Raw genomic sequence first — 16,609 nt, forward strand, 5'->3', positions numbered from 1 at the left:
CTTTACCTCCTGAGAAACCAAACATTCCCCTTTACCTCCTGAGAAACCAAACATTCCCCTTTACCTCCTGAGAAACCAAACATTCCCCTTTACCTCCTGAGAAACCAAACATTCCCCTTTACCTCCTGAGAAACCAAACATTCCCCTTTACCTCCTGAGAAACCAAACATTCCCTTTTACCTCCTGAGAAACCAAACATTCCCCTTTACCTCCTGAGAAACCAAACATTCCCCTTTACCTCCTGAGAAACCAAACATTCCCCTTTACCTCCTGAGATCTGGTTTGATTAAAACACATAGGATGTGTCAATATATGGAAAAACCCACGTTTAAAATGTCTACCAATCGATTGGTCGAAAGAACAGACAACTATTTTTTATTGGACAGCCCTACTAGTCAGTCACTTCCTCTAGTCGCCCCGACCGCTCACCAACCCCCCCGCCTCCCTCACCAACCCCCCCCCCCCCCCCTCACCGTCCACAGTGTGCTCCTCCTGCCGTGTCTACCCCTCCGCCCCCATCACCAACCCCCCCGCCCCCATCACCAACCCCCCCGCCCCCCTCACCAACCCCCCCCCCCCCCCCCCTCTCACCGTCCACAGTGTGCTCCTCCTGCCGTGTCTACCCCCCCGCCCCCATCACCAACCCCCCCGCCCCCATCACCAACCCCCCCGCCCCCCTCACCAACCCCCCTGCCCCCCTCACCGTTCAGTGTGCTCCTCTAGTCGTATCTGCAGAACCAACCCCCCCCCCCCCCCCCCACCGTCCACAGTGTGCTCCTCCTGCCGTGTCTACCCCCCCCCCCCCCCCCCCCCACCGTCCACAGTGTGCTCCTCCTGCCGTGTCTACCCCCCCCCCCCCCGCCCCCTCACCGTCCACAGTGTGCTCCTCCTGCCGTGTCTACCCCCCCCCCCCTCACCGTCCACAGTGTGCTCCTCCTGCCGTGTCTACCCCCCCCCCCCGCCCCCTCACCGTCCACAGTGTGCTCCTCCTGCCGTGTCTACCCCCCCCCCCCCCCACCGTCCACAGAGTGCTCCTCCTGCCGTGTCTACCACCCCCCCCTCACCGTCCACAGAGTGCTCCTCCTGCCGTGTCTACCACCCCCCCCTCACCGTCCACAGTGTGCTCCTCCTGCCGTGTCTACCCCCCCCCCCCCTCTCACCGTCCACAGAGTGCTCCTCCTGCCGTGTCTACCCCCCCCCCCCCTCTCACCGTCCACAGAGTGCTCCTCCTGCCGTGTCTACCCCCCCCCCCCCCACCGTCCACAGAGTGCTCCTCCTGCCGTGTCTACCACCCCCCCCTCACCGTCCACAGAGTGCTCCTCCTGCCGTGTCTACCACCCCCCACTCACCGTCCACAGAGTGCTCCTCCTGCCGTGTCTACCACCCCCCCCACTCACCGTCCACAGAGTGCTCCTCCTGCCGTGTCTACCACCCCCCCCTCACCGTCCACAGAGTGCTCCTCCTGCCGTGTCTACCACCCCCCCCTCACCGTCCACAGAGTGCTCCTCCTGCCGTGTCTACCACCCCCCACTCACCGTCCACAGAGTGCTCCTCCTGCCGTGTCTACCACCCCCCCCTCACCGTCCACAGAGTGCTCCTCCTGCCGTGTCTACCACCCCCCCCCTCACCGTCCACAGAGTGCTCCTCCTGCTGTGTCTACCACCCCCCCCTCACCGTCCACAGTGTGCTCCTCCTGCCGTGTCTACCCCCCCCCCCCTCTCACCGTCCACAGAGTGCTCCTCCTGCCGTGTCTACCCCCCCCCCCCCACTCACCGTCCACAGAGTGCTCCTCCTGCTGTGTCTACCCCCCCCCCCCTCACCGTCCAGAGTGCTCCTCCTGCCGTGTCTACCCCCCCCCCCCCTCTCACCGTCCACAGAGTGCTCCTCCTGCCGTGTCTACCCCCCCCCCCCTCTCACCGTCCACAGAGTGCTCCTCCTGCCGTGTCTACCCCCCCCCCCCACTCACCGTCCACAGAGTGCTCCTCCTGCTGTGTCTACCCCCCCCCCCCCTCACCGTCCACAGAGTGCTCCTCCTGCCGTGTCTACCCCCCCCCCCCCTCTCACCGTCCACAGAGTGCTCCTCCTGCTGTGTCTACCCCCCCCCCCCTCACCGTCCACAGAGTGCTCCTCCTGCCGTGTCTACCCCCCCCCCCCCTCACCGTCCACAGTGTGCTCCTCCTGGCGTGTCTACCCCCCCCCCCCCTCACCGTCCACAGAGTGCTCCTCCTGCTGTGTCTACCCCCCCCCCCCTCACCGTCCACAGAGTGCTCCTCCTGCCGTGTCTACCCCCCCCCCCCTCACCGTCCACAGAGTGCTCCTCCTGCTGTGTCTACCCCCCCCCCCCTCACCGTCCACAGAGTGCTCCTCCTGCTGTGTCTACCCCCCCCCCCCTCACCGTCCACAGAGTGCTCCTCCTGCCGTGTCTACCCCCCCCCCCCTCACCGTCCACAGAGTGCTCCTCCTGCTGTGTCTACCCCCCCCCCCCTCACCGTCCACAGAGTGCTCCTCCTGCTGTGTCTACCCCCCCCCCCCCTCTCACCGTCCACAGAGTGCTCCTCCTGCTGTGTCTACCCCCCCCCCCCTCACCGTCCACAGAGTGCTCCTCCTGCCGTGTCTACCCCCCCCCCCCCTCACCGTCCACAGTGTGCTCCTCCTGCCGTGTCTACCCCCCCCCCCCACCGTCCACAGTGTGCTCCTCCTGGCGTGTCTACCCCCCCCCCCCCCCCTCTCACCGTCCACAGAGTGCTCCTCCTGCCGTGTCTACCCCCCCCCCTCTCACTGTCCACAGAGTGCTCCTCCTGCCGTGTCTACCCCCCCCCCCCCCCCCACAGAGTGCTCCTCCTGCCGTGTCTACCACCCCCCCCCTCACCGTCCACAGAGTGCTCCTCCTGCCGTGTCTACCACCCCCCCCTCACCGTCCACAGAGTGCTCCTCCTGCCGTGTCTACCCCCCCCCCCTCTCACCGTCCACAGAGTGCTCCTCCTGCCGTGTCTACCCCCCCCCCTCTCACCGTCCACAGAGTGCTCCTCCTGCCGTGTCTACCCCCCCCCCCCCTCACCGTCCACAGTGTGCTCCTCCTGGCGTGTCTACCCCCCCCCCTCTCACCGTCCACAGAGTGCTCCTCCTGCCGTGTCTACCCCCCCCCCCCCCACCGTCCACAGTGTGCTCCTCCTGCCGTGTCTACCACCCCCCCCCCCTCTCACCGTCCACAGTGTGCTCCTCCTGCCGTGTCTACCCCCCCCCCTCTCACCGTCCACAGTGTGCTCCTCCTGCCGTGTCTACCCCCCCCCCCCCCCCCCCCTCACCGTCCACAGTGTGCTCCTCCTGCCGTGTCTACCACCCCCCCCCTCACCGTCCACAGTGTGCTCCTCCTGCCGTGTCTACCCCCCCCCCTCACCGTCCACAGTGTGCTCCTCCTGGCGTGTCTACCCCCCCCCCCTCACCGTCCACAGTGTGCTCCTCCTGCCGTGTCTACCCCCCCCCCCCTCTCACCGTCCACAGTGTGCTCCTCCTGCCGTGTCTACCCCCCCCCCCCTCTCACCGTCCACAGTGTGCTCCTCCTGCCGTGTCTACCACCCCCCCTCTCACCGTCCACAGTGTGCTCCTCCTGCCGTGTCTACCCCCCCCCCCCCCCCCCTCTCACCGTCCACAGTGTGCTCCTCCTGCCGTGTCTACCACCCCCCCCCCCCTCTCACCGTCCACAGTGTGCTCCTCCTGCCGTGTGTGGGTGGGCTCAATCTTCTTCTGGTGTTCAGTAGTCAGTGTTCCTCTAGAGAACACCACCTCCACTTCCACACTCAACTGGATCTGCAACACACACACAGCTATGTTAACACACACACACACACACAGCTATGTTAACCTGCACACACACACACACACAGCTATGTTAACACACACACACACAGCTATGTTAACACACACACACACACACACACACACACACAGCTATGTTAACACACACACACACACAGCTCTGTTAACCTGCACACACACCTCTGTTAACCTGCACACACACAAAATTAAGGAATTAACATGGTCCACACACACCAAGACAGTCGTGAAGAGGGCACGACAACACCTATTCCCCCTCAAGAGGCTGAAAAGATTTGGCATGGGTCCTCAGATCCTTAAAAGTTATCCAGCTGCACCATCGAGAGTATTTTGACTGGTTGCATCACCGCCTGGTATGGCAACTGCTCGGCCTCCGACCGCAAGGCACTACAGAGGGTAGTGCGTACGGCCCAGTACATCACTGGGGCCAAGCTTCCTGCCATCCAGGACCTCTATACCAGGCGGTGTCAGAGGAAGGCCCTCAATTGTCAAAGACTCCAGCCACCCTAGTCATAGACTGTTCTCTCTGCTACCGTACGGCGAGCGGTACCGGAGCGCCAAGTCTGGGACCAAAAGGCTCCTGAACAGCATTTCTGTTTCATGAAACAGTGTGATGCAACGGTGTTGCCTACGATACATTTTCATATAGCCAACCATTTCTTACCCTGCTCTGAGTGGGTGCGATGTTTATAGTGCACAGGAACGTTGGCAAGGCTCATGAGGTAGAAGTTCTGTTTTATTTAATTCAACGTATGGTTTCCTTTGTATTTCCCGGGTTATGTCGGAGTTCGTGTGTCTGTCATTCTGGTTGTGCGCAATAGGAAGCGCCTCAGTGTATAGAAATAGGCTACGTGGCCAGCGCTCCACGCTTTGGAGTCAGTACGTTGAATAAGATACAATGATTGTTCCACGTATACATGGTGTTGAAATATCATTAAGTCTGATTAAGAAGAATGTACCAACGGATGTGGAAATGTACTTTTACATTGTAGAACCAGTTTATTGGTTTGTAATTGCCAGTTGGGTAATCGTATGGTCCTGGGGGCCGAGTGGTTATATTACATAGGCCTGCCTGTTTGAGGTCCTGTTAGACAGACTCCATTTGGTTTCTCAAGGGGAGGCTGTTCAGTCCAGTGTCTGTTCAGATAGGACAGGTTCAGCCTGATACAGAGGATATTTCTTTAAGCCTATTGCCCCGTGGATATTTGGTCAATCTACTTGTATATTTTGTATGATAATGGCGCTTTCACCATTGGATCACCAAGACCTGTAAATAAATCTACACTCTGAGCACGTCAACCTGCCGTTGCCTTCAGCTGATTTCACGCCCTTACGACCGCTACAAGGTCCATATTTTACAATTACAGAGGCTAATAAAAATATGTTGTAGACAGAATGATGAAAAGGGCTGTCCTCAGTAAATAGACAAAGATTTGTAGTTGAACAAGTCGTTGCATGTATAGAATTGTTTTGACTTGACTTGCTCTTAGAAAGCACAACTTGGACTTGACCCGTTCTACTTGGGACTCGACTTGAGACTCGGACCTTGTGACTTGAGACTTGCTTGAAACTCAAATAATAGTGACTTGGTCCCACCTCTGCAAGGAGCTTGAGGATGTATTAGCATCTGAAGTTGGAGCACATCCACTGGAATTTCCATCAATGAATAACAAGCATTGGACTGTACATATCTACCTCAATTACCTGGTACCCCTGCACATGGACTCAGTACTGGTACCCTGCTGTATGTAGCCAAGTTATCATTTCTCTTTGTGTATTTATTAATACTTTTATTATTATGTGTTTTACTGTTCTATTATTTCTCTATCTTCTTTCTCTGTATTGTTGGGAAGCGCCGTAAGTCAGCATTTCACTGTTAGTCTACAAAACATGTGACAAATACAATTTGATCTCACACACACACACACACACACACACACACACACACAGACACACACACACACACAGCTGTGTTACCTGCAGCTGAGCTAGCTGGTTGATCTGGGTGACCGGTAGCCATGCTCTGTATGTTTCAGTGGTCCTCCACCACAGAGGGACTCCCACAGCGATCACCACCACTGCTATGGCCAGGGACGCCAGACGCCCTCGGTGACGCTCTGCAACACACATTACATTAGACTACTAGGGAATCACAGAGTGATCCACAGCCTGTGCAGTTAGTTTCAGAATGGGTGGCAGGGAATAAGTTAGTCCTGAATTTTTCCTAAACTAAAAGCATTGTATTTGGAACAAATCATTCACTAAACCCTAAACCTCAACTACATCTCGTAATGAATAATGTGCAAGTTGAGGTGACTAAACTGCTTGGAGTAACCCTGGATTGTAAACTGTCATGGTCAAAACATATTGATACAACAGTAGCTAAGATGGGGAGAAGTCTGTCTATAATAAAGTGCTGCTCTACCTTCTTAACAGCACTATCAACAAGGCAGGTCCTACAGGCCCTAGTTTTGTCGCACCTGGACTACTGTTCAGTCGTGTGGTCAGGTGCCACAAAGAGGGATTTAGGAAAATTGCAGTTGGCTCAGAACAGGGCAGCACGGCTGGCCCTTAAAAGTACACGGAGAGCTAACATTGATGACATGCATATCAGTCTCTCATGGCTCAAAGTGGAGGAGAGATTTACGTCATCACTACTTGTTTTTGTAAGAAGTATTGACAAGCTGAATGCACCGAGCTGTCTGTTTGAACTACTGGCACACAGCTCAGACACCCATGCATACCCCACAAGACATGCCACCAGAGGTCTCTTCACAGTCCCCAAGTCCAGAACAGACTATGGGAGGTGCACAGTACTACATAGAGCCATGACTACATGGAACTCTATTCCACATCAGGTAACTGATGCCAGCAGTAGAATCAGATTTAAAAAACAGATAAAAATACACCTTATGGAACAGCGGGGACTGTGAAGAGACACACACACAGGTACATACACACATACATATAGACACTCACTCTACACACACGTACACATGGATGTTGTATTGTAAATATGTGATAGTGGAGTAGTGGCCTGAGGGAACACACTAAATGTTTTGGGTAAAGTGTTATGAAATATAATGTCATGTAATATTTTAAATTGTATATATCTGCCTTAATGTTGCAGGACCCCAGGAAGAGTAGCTGCTGCCTTGGCAGGAACTAATGGGGATCCATAATAAACCCCAGGAAGAGTAGCTGCTGCCTTGGCAGGAACTAATGGGGATCCATAATAAACCCCAGGAAGAGTAGCTGCTGCCTTGGCAGGAACTAATGGGGATCCATAATACACCCCAGGAAGAGTAGCTGCTGCCTTGGCAGGAACTAATGGGGATCCTTAATAAACCCCAGGAAGAGTAGCTGCTGCCTTGGCAGGAACTAATGGGGATCCATAATAAACCCCAGGAAGAGTAGCTGCTGCCTTGGCAGGAACTAATGGGGATCCATAATAAACCCCAGGAAAAGTAGCTGCTGCCTTGGCAGGAACTAATGGGGATCCATAATAAACCCCAGGAAGAGTAGCTGCTGCCTTGGCAGGAACTAATGGGGATCCATAATAAACCCCAGGAAGAGTAGCTGCTGCCTTGGCAGGAACTAATGGGGATCCATAATAAACCCCAGGAAGAGTAGCTGCTGCCTTGGCAGGAACTAATGGGGATCCATAATAAACCCCAGGAAGAGTAGCTGCTGCCTTGGCAGGAACTAATGGGGATACATAATAAACCCCAGGAAGAGTAGCTGCTGCCTTGGCAGGAACTAATGGGGTTCCATAATAAACCCCAGGAAGAGTAGCTGCTGCCTTGGCAGGAACTAATGGGGATCCATAATAAACCCCAGGAAGAGTAGCTGCTGCCTTGGCAGGAACTAATGGGGATCCATAATAAACCCCAGGAAGAGTAGCTGCAGCCTTGGCAGGAACTAATGGGGATCCATAATAAACCCCAGGAAGAGTAGCTGCTGCCTTGGCAGGAACTAATGGGGATCCATAATAAACCCCAGGAAGAGTAGCTGCTGCCTTGGCAGGAACTAATGGGGATCCATAATAAACCCCAGGAAGAGTAGCTGCTGCCTTGGCAGGAACTAATGGGGATCCATAATAAACCCCAGGAAGAGTAGCTGCTGCCTTGGCAGGACTTAATGGGGATCCATAATAAACCCCAGGAAGAGTAGCTGCTGCCTTGGCAGGAACTAATGGGGATCCTTAATAAATACAAATGCATCAACAGCCATCTACTGACATTGACGGGACATCTCTGCAGCCATCTACTGACGGGACATCTCTGCAGCCATCTACTGACGGGACATCTACAGCCATCTACTGACGGGACATCTCTGCAGCCATCTACTGACGGGACATCTCTACAGCCATCTACTGACGGGACATCTCTACAGCCATCTACTGACGGGACATCTCTACAGCCATCTACTGACGGGACATCTCTACAGCCATCTACTGACGGGACATCTCTACAGCCATCTACTGACGGGACATCTCTACAGCCATCTACTGACGGGACATCTCTGCAGCCATCTACTGACGGGACATCTCTACAGCCATCTACTGACGGGACATCTCTACAGCCATCTACTGACGGGACATCTCTACAGCCATCTACTGACGGGACATCTCTACAGCCATCTACTGACGGGACATCTCTACAGCCATCTGCTGACGGGACATCTACAGCCATCTACTGACGGGACATCTCTACAGCCATCTACTGACGGGACATCTACAGCCATTTACTGACGGGACATCTCTACAGCCATCTACTGACGGGACATCTCTACAGCCATCTACTGACGGGACATCTCTACAGCCATCTACTGACGGGACATCTCTACAGCCATCTACTGACGGGACATCTCTACAGCCATCTACTGACGGGACATCTCTACAGCCATCTACTGACGGGACATCTCTACAGCCATCTACTGACGGGACATCTCTACAGCCATCTACTGACGGGACATCTCTGCAGCCATCTACTGACGGGACATCTCTACAGCCATCTACTGACACTGATGGTCCCTAGTGATGATGATTATATCCTCATTATATTAACTGACTTGGTCAGCTAGCTAATATGTTAAAAGGGATCTCTCAGAGTAAAGCAATACAGAACACACACCCCAGCACACTAGCTAGTGCTACAAATAACCCCAGCACACTAGCTAGTGCTACAAATAACCCCAGCACACTAGCTAGTGCTACAAATAACCCCAGCACACTAGCTAGTGCTACAAATAACCCCAGCACACTAGCAGGTAGGGCTGTCCCCGACAAATTGTTTTATTAGTCGACCAAAAGCTGTCTGTTCTTTCGACCAATTGGTGTATTTTTCCATATATAGACACATCCTATGTGCTTTAATAAAATCAACTATATGCTTGCCTGATGCTGTTTGATGAAATAAAGACAAAAATCTGAAGAGGGAGCCAGAGATCAATATAACCACAACCTGCTGTCTTTCAAGATTCTGCCATTACTCTCCTGAAGTTGCCGGCACGAGTAGTCGACAACTTTTCTCATGTGGAATGTCAATTTATCTTACAATTTCTACCGATCAAAGTGCCAGTTATGGTTTTCATATGCATTATGCGTATCACTTAATTTATAATAACACCTTCGTATCTCAAAATCATTGTCATGTGGTTAATAAAAATTATATCCAAATATACATTCAAATGATACAAATCTAAAAAGTAACTTCTATTGCCAACTACGTAAAAATTACCTACATAAAGCCAACAAATTAAAACATTGCAGCCTGCAGGTAGAAAATATCCTAATAAAAATACATATCCTATAAATCACATTGGCTATGCATGGCCTGTCTGCAAAGAACTTGAAACATTGTATCAACTATAAACTTGGGTGCTGGAAGCTTGCACTAGCAAACTTGCAGCATTGTATCAAATATTCTGGGACCTCAGATTCCTGCGCCAGTGAGCTCTCCTTTCACGGTGAGCGGTTATCGAAAGGGAGAGAGCTGGAAAGATTTTGAAATATACTGAACAAAAATATAAACGCAACATGTAAAGTGTTGGTCCCATGTTTCATGAGCTGAAATAAAAGATCCCAGAAATGTTCCATATGCACAAAAAGCATATTTCTCTCAAATTGTGCACAAATTTGTTTACAACCCTTTTAAATGAGCATTTCTCCTTTGCCAAGATAATCCATCCACCTGACAGGTGTGGCATCTCAAGAAGCTGATTAAACAGCATGATCATTACACAGGTGCACCTTGTGCTGGGGACAATAAAAGGCCACTAAAATGTGTAGTTATATCACACAACACAATGCCACAGATGTCTCTAGTTGAGGGTGCTTGCAATTGACATGCTGACTGCAGGAATGTGCACCAGAGCCTTTGCCAGAGAACTGAATGTTCATTTCTATACCATTAGTTTTAAAGAATTTGGCAGTACGTCCAACCGGCTTCACAACTGCAGACCATGTGTGCAGAGCGGTTTGCTGATGTCAGCATTGTGAACAGAGTGCCCCATGGTGGTGGTGGGGTTATGGTAAAGACATAAGCTACAGACAATGAACACAATTGCATTTTATGGATGGCATTTTGAATGCACAGAGATAACGTGTCGAGATCCTGAGGCCCATTGTCGTGCCATTCATCCGCCGCAATCACCTCATGTTTCAGCATGATAATGCACGGCCCCATGTAGCAAGGATCTGTACACAATTCCTGGAAGCTGAAAATGTCCCAGTTCTTCCATGGCCAGCATACTCACCAGACATGTCACCCATTGAGCATGTTTGGGATGCATTGAAGGTCCCCAAGAACACAGTGGCCTCCATCATTCTTAAATGGAAGAAGTTTGGAACCACCAAGACTCTTCCTAGAGCTGGCCGCCCGGCCAAACTGAGCAATCGGGGTAGAAGGGCCTTGGTCAGGGAGGTGACCAAGAACCCGATGGTCACTCTGAAGGAGCTCCAGAGTTCCTCTGTGGAGATGGGAGAACCTTCCAGAAGGACAACCATCTCTGCAGCACTCCACCAATCAGGCCTTTATGGTAGAGTGGCCAGACGGAAGCCACTCCTCTGTAAAACGGCACATGACAGCCCGCTTGGAGTTTGCCAAAAGGCACCTAAAGGACTCTCAGACCATGAGAAACAAGATTCTCTGGTCTGATGAAACCAAGATTGAACTCTTTGGCCTGTATCCTATATGCTAATCGTCCTCCTAAAATAAATGTACATCCTAAATATGACTATACTATAGTTTACTACATTGCCTAGAAATAATATTTATCCCCCATATTTGTCTCCATCTGAAAATCTTCCCACTCCTAAAAAGTAGGCTATAAAAAGTGCAAGTCTCTTCAAACTACGTCTGGCCTATTGGCTGATATAGCCCAGTAATACTGCTAGCCTATTGGCTGATATAGCCCAGTAATACTGCTAGCCTATTGGCTGATATAGCCCAGTAATACTGCTAGCCTATTGGCTGATATAGCCCAGTAATACTGCTAGCCTATTGGCTGATATAGCCCAGTAATACTGCTAGCCTATTGGCTGATATAGCCCAGTAATACTGCTAGCCTATTGGCTGATATAGCCCAGTAATACTGCTAGCCTATTACAGCTGTGGAGGAAATGAAGAGACCACTGCAAATGTTTTCTTAAATCAGCATCTCTACATGTATGACAGCCATTCCATTCCAGTGTCTGTTGAATTCCAACACAGGCACACCTCATTCTACTGAATTAGGTACTGATTAGGTGATCACCTGAACCAAATGTTATTTAACGAGGAAAAGTATAAAAACCACTGCTGTGGTCATCACTATCCTCTTGCAATAGGACCAGCTGGATGGCAATAACAGTGCTAATAGTACCTCAAAAGTAATATTAATCAAAAAATAACTATTGACCATGCCAAAAGAGTTGAAAAGGAACGTTTTGATTGAGGAAAAGAAGGGTTCAATTCTGGCTTTACTGGCAGAGGGATACAGTGAGCATCAGGTTGCTTCCATCCTTAACATTTCAAAGACGGCGGTTCATAAGAACAAGGTCAAGCAGCAGACATTGGGGACAACAAAGCTACAGACCGGCAGAGGGCGAAAACGACTCTCTACTGACCGGGATGACCGCCAACTCATTCGAATGTCACTCAACAACCGTAGGATGACATCAAGTGACCTACAAAAAGAATGGCAAATGGCAGCTGGGGTGAAGTGCACGGCGAGGACGGTTCGAAACAGGCTCCTAGGGGCAGGGCTGAAGTCGTGCAAAGCTAGAAAAAAGCCCTTCATCAATGAGAAGCAAAGAAGAGCCAGGCTGAGGTTTGCAAAAGACCATAAGGATTGGACCGTAGAGGACTGGAGTAAGGTCATCTTCTCTGATGAGTCCAATTTTCAGCTTTGCCCAACACCTGGTCGTCTAATGGTTAGACGGAGACCTGAAGAGGCCTACAAGCCACAGCGTCTCACACCCACTGTGAAATTTGGTGGAGGATCAGTGATGATCTGGGGGTGCTTCAGCAAGGCTGGAATCGGGCAGATTTGTCTTTGTGAAGGACGCATGAATCAAGCCACGTACAAGGTTGTCCTGGAAGAAAACTTGCTTCCTTTTGCTCTGACATTGTTCCCCAACTCTGAGGATTGGTTTTTCCAGCAGGACAATGCGCCATGCCACACAGCCAGGTCAATCAAGGTGTGGATGGAGGACCACCAGATCAAGACCCTGTCATGGCCAGCCCAATCTCCAGACCTGAACCCCATTGAAAACTTCTGGAATGTGATCAAGAAGAAGATGGATGGTCACAAGCCATCAAACAAAGCCGAGCTGCTTGAATTTTTGCACCAGGAGTGGCATAAAGTCACCCAACATCAATGTGAAAGACTGGTGGAGAGCATGCCAAGACGCATGAAATATGTGATTGAAAATCAGGGTTATTCCACCAAATATTGATTTCTGAACTCTTCCTAAATTAAAACATTACTATTGTGTTGTTTAAAAATGAACATGATCTTATTTTCTTTGCATTATTCGAGGTCTGACAACACTGCATCTTTTTTGTTATTTTGACCAGTTGTCATTTTCTGCAAGTAAATGCTCTAAATGACAATATTTATCAACGCCAAACTAACGTTGACATGTTCAGCCAACTAACGTTGACATGTTCAGCCAACTTAGACGGCTTGTATTCAGAATATTGATACCATTTATACTTTTTTTTAAACGATACCAACATTAACTCTTGAACCGTTCACGCTAGAGACACCAAACCAACTTTCCCATATTATCCTATCCTATCTTATCCTATGAATACATCTTTTCATCTACCTACTGTTTCAACTATAACCAGTCACCACCATTACTACTGCAGACACTACCATTACTATAACTATAACCAGTCACTACCACTACTATAACTATAACCAGTCACTACCATTACTACTGTAGACACTATCACTACTATAACTATAACCAGTCACTACCATTACTATAACTATAACCAGTCACTACCACTACTATAACTATAACCAGTCACTACCATTACTATAACTATAACCAGTCACTACCACTACTATAACTATAACCAGTCACTACCATTACTACTGTAGACACTACCACTACTATAACTATAACCAGTCACTACCACTACTATAACTATAACCAGTCACTACCATTACTATAACTATAACCAGTCACTACCACTACTATAACTATAACCAGTCACTACCACTACTATAACTATAACCAGTCACTACCACTACTATAACTATAACCAGTCACTACCACTACTATAACCAGTCACTACCACTACTATAACTATAACCAGTCACCACCATTACTATAACTATAACCAGACACTACCACTACTATAACCAGTCACTACCATTACTATAACTATAACCAGTCACTACCACTACTATAACCAGTCACTACCATTACTATAACTATAACCAGTCACTACCATTACTATAACTATAACCAGTCACTACCACTACTATAACTATAACCAGTCACTACCACTACTATAACTATAACCAGTCACTACCACTACTATAACCAGTCACTACCATTACTATAACTATAACCAGTCACTACCACTATTATAACTATAACCAGACACTACCACTACTATAACTATAACCAGTCACTACCACTACTATAACTATAACCAGACACTACCATTACTATAACCAGTCACTACCACTACTATAACTATAACCAGTCACTACCACTACTATAACTATAACCAGTCACTACCATTACTACTGTAGACACTACTACTACTATAACTATAACCAGTCACTACCACTACTATAACTATAACCAGTCACTACCACTACTATAACCAGTCACTACCACTACTATAACTATAACCAGTCACTACCACTACTATAGCTATAACCAGTCACTACCACTACTATAACTATAACCAGTCACTACCACTATTATAACTATAACCAGTCACTACCATTACTACTGCAGACACTACCACTACTATAACTATAACCAGACACTACCACTACTATAACTATAACCAGTCACTACCATTACTACTGTAGACACTACCATTACTATAACTATAACCAGTCACTACCACTACTATAACTATAACCAGTCACTACCATTACTACTGCAGACACTACCACTACTATAACTATAACCAGTCACTACCATTACTATAACTATAACCAGACACTACCACTACTATAACTATAACCAGACACTACCACTACTACTGTAGACACTACCACTACTATAACTATAACCAGTCACTACCACTACTATAACTATAACCAGTCACTACCATTACTACTGCAGACACTACCACTACTATAACTATAACCAGTCACTACCACTACTATAACTATAACCAGTCACTACCATTACTACTGCAGACACTACCACTACTATAACTATAACCAGTCACTACCACTACTATAACTATAACCAGACACTACCACTACTATAACTATAACCAGTCACTACCACTACTATAACTATAACCAGTCACTACCATTACTATAACTATAACCAGACACTACCACTACTATAACTATAACCAGACACTACCACTACTACTGTAGACACTACCACTACTATAACTATAACCAGTCACTACCACTACTATAACTATAACCAGTCACTACCACTACTATAACTATAACCAGTCACTACCATTACTACTGCAGACACTACCACTACTATAACCAGTCACTACCACTACTATAACTATAACCAGTCACTACCATTACTACTGCAGACACTACCACTACTATAACTATAACCAGTCACTACCACTACTATAACTATAACCAGTCACTACCATTACTACTGCAGACACTACCACTACTATAACTATAACCAGTCACTACCACTACTATAACTATAACCAGTCACTACCATTACTACTGCAGACACTACCACTACTATAACTATAACCAGTCACTACCACTACTATAACTATAACCAGTCACTACCACAACTATAACCAGTCACTACCATTACTACTGCAGATGCTACCACTGCTATAACTTATTTCACAACCATAAATACTTTAAACCAGCTAGCAAGCACACCACATTTTCTTCAGGAAATGTACTTTTCTAGTTCCTTTCTATTTTTTTAAATCCATAGAACCACTTTTACACCCACTTTCCTATGTGAGCCATCGTTACATTAGTGTGTGATGTTTTGAAGCCAATATCTGCAATAAACCTCTGATTTGTTCTTGTCGGACAGACCTGTGGTGGCTGAACCTTATCCACTGGCACATATAGCTCTCTACTGGGCCGTTCTACATGCTCCTCCCGGATCAGCACCTTTAGTATTTTTCAGTATGGCCCTTACCTTTCATATCAACAATAAATAATATTTCAAATAAAAAAGACACGTAAGGCTGTGGGCATCCAGCCGAGGAACTACACTTCATCCCCAGTTAGCTTTACATAGATGTTCGGAGCACACTAGATAGTTAGCTTGATAATTAGCACTGTGGTCAACTCTGCCTTCCGTCTGTCTTCCGTAAACAAGACCAGTAACATGTGGGAGAACTAACCCTATAAAAAAGGTGTGTAGTAATTTAACCTTTTGTTATTTGAAAATGATCATTTCTCGCTGATATGAAAGATACGTCTCTTATGTTTCCAAACCGTACCGCGTGTTAACGTTCAGACCGCGCGTCGGGGCTGCTAACAAGAAGGCCCCGGTAACGTCCCCGGTAACGTCAATAGACAGCGGATAAAGCCGTAGTTACCGTCTATGAATGGGCAAGCTAGCTAGCTAGCCAACTCTCTAGATAGGCACAAAACTACAACTGTGAAACAGAGAACCATTTGCAAATAGTCAATAAACGCTGCCTATTCATTCTCTTCTGAAATAGTGTTTTAAACGTGTGTTTATAGCGCTAAAACTGCGATAGTTTAAAGAAAACAACATATTATTCTGCCAGACTCTTCACTCACCCACTTCTATCGCTGCCATCTCTCTCAATGCAGCTGGGCGGGGCTCGGAGGTCACGAGAGACAGCTGTCCAATCAAGACTCGCCATTCCCCCATCCTACCCAATCACGATCGTCTTCTTCTTCTTCTTCTTCTTCAGTGGGGGTTTATCGGCGGTTGGCGTCCAACGTTATGGTGGATTACCGCCACCTACCATACTGGAGTGTGAGCCATAGACAGGGAGAAACTAAATCCTAAATGCCAACCCCGTTTCTCTTTAAAAAAAATTAAAAAAATATTTGAGACTATATATAATGACGTTCTAATCAATATACTCTTTAAACTAAT

At 48.4% G+C, this 16,609-nt stretch overlaps 1 protein-coding gene across 1 annotated transcript in view; it reads right to left on the bottom strand.

The window, feature by feature from the left end:
* The window catches only part of LOC311113929 (GPI transamidase component PIG-S-like), a 35,626-nt gene extending 19,304 nt beyond the window's left edge, over nucleotides 1–16,322 (bottom strand). Inside the window, exons 1-3 of the mRNA XM_084189203.1 lie at nucleotides 16,285–16,322; nucleotides 5,812–5,951; nucleotides 3,696–3,807 (exon numbers count right to left, since the gene is read on the bottom strand). Coding sequence (XP_084045329.1) covers nucleotides 3,696–3,807; nucleotides 5,812–5,951; nucleotides 16,285–16,303 — 271 coding nt within the window. The 5' untranslated portion in view covers nucleotides 16,304–16,322. The remainder of the gene's footprint in view (nucleotides 1–3,695; nucleotides 3,808–5,811; nucleotides 5,952–16,284) is intronic.
* Nucleotides 16,323–16,609: the final 287 nt, after the last annotated feature.

This window comes from Coregonus lavaretus (genome assembly GCF_964263955.1).
Source record: "Coregonus lavaretus genome assembly, contig: HAP1_SCAFFOLD_274, whole genome shotgun sequence".
NCBI lineage: Eukaryota > Metazoa > Chordata > Actinopteri > Salmoniformes > Salmonidae > Coregonus > Coregonus lavaretus.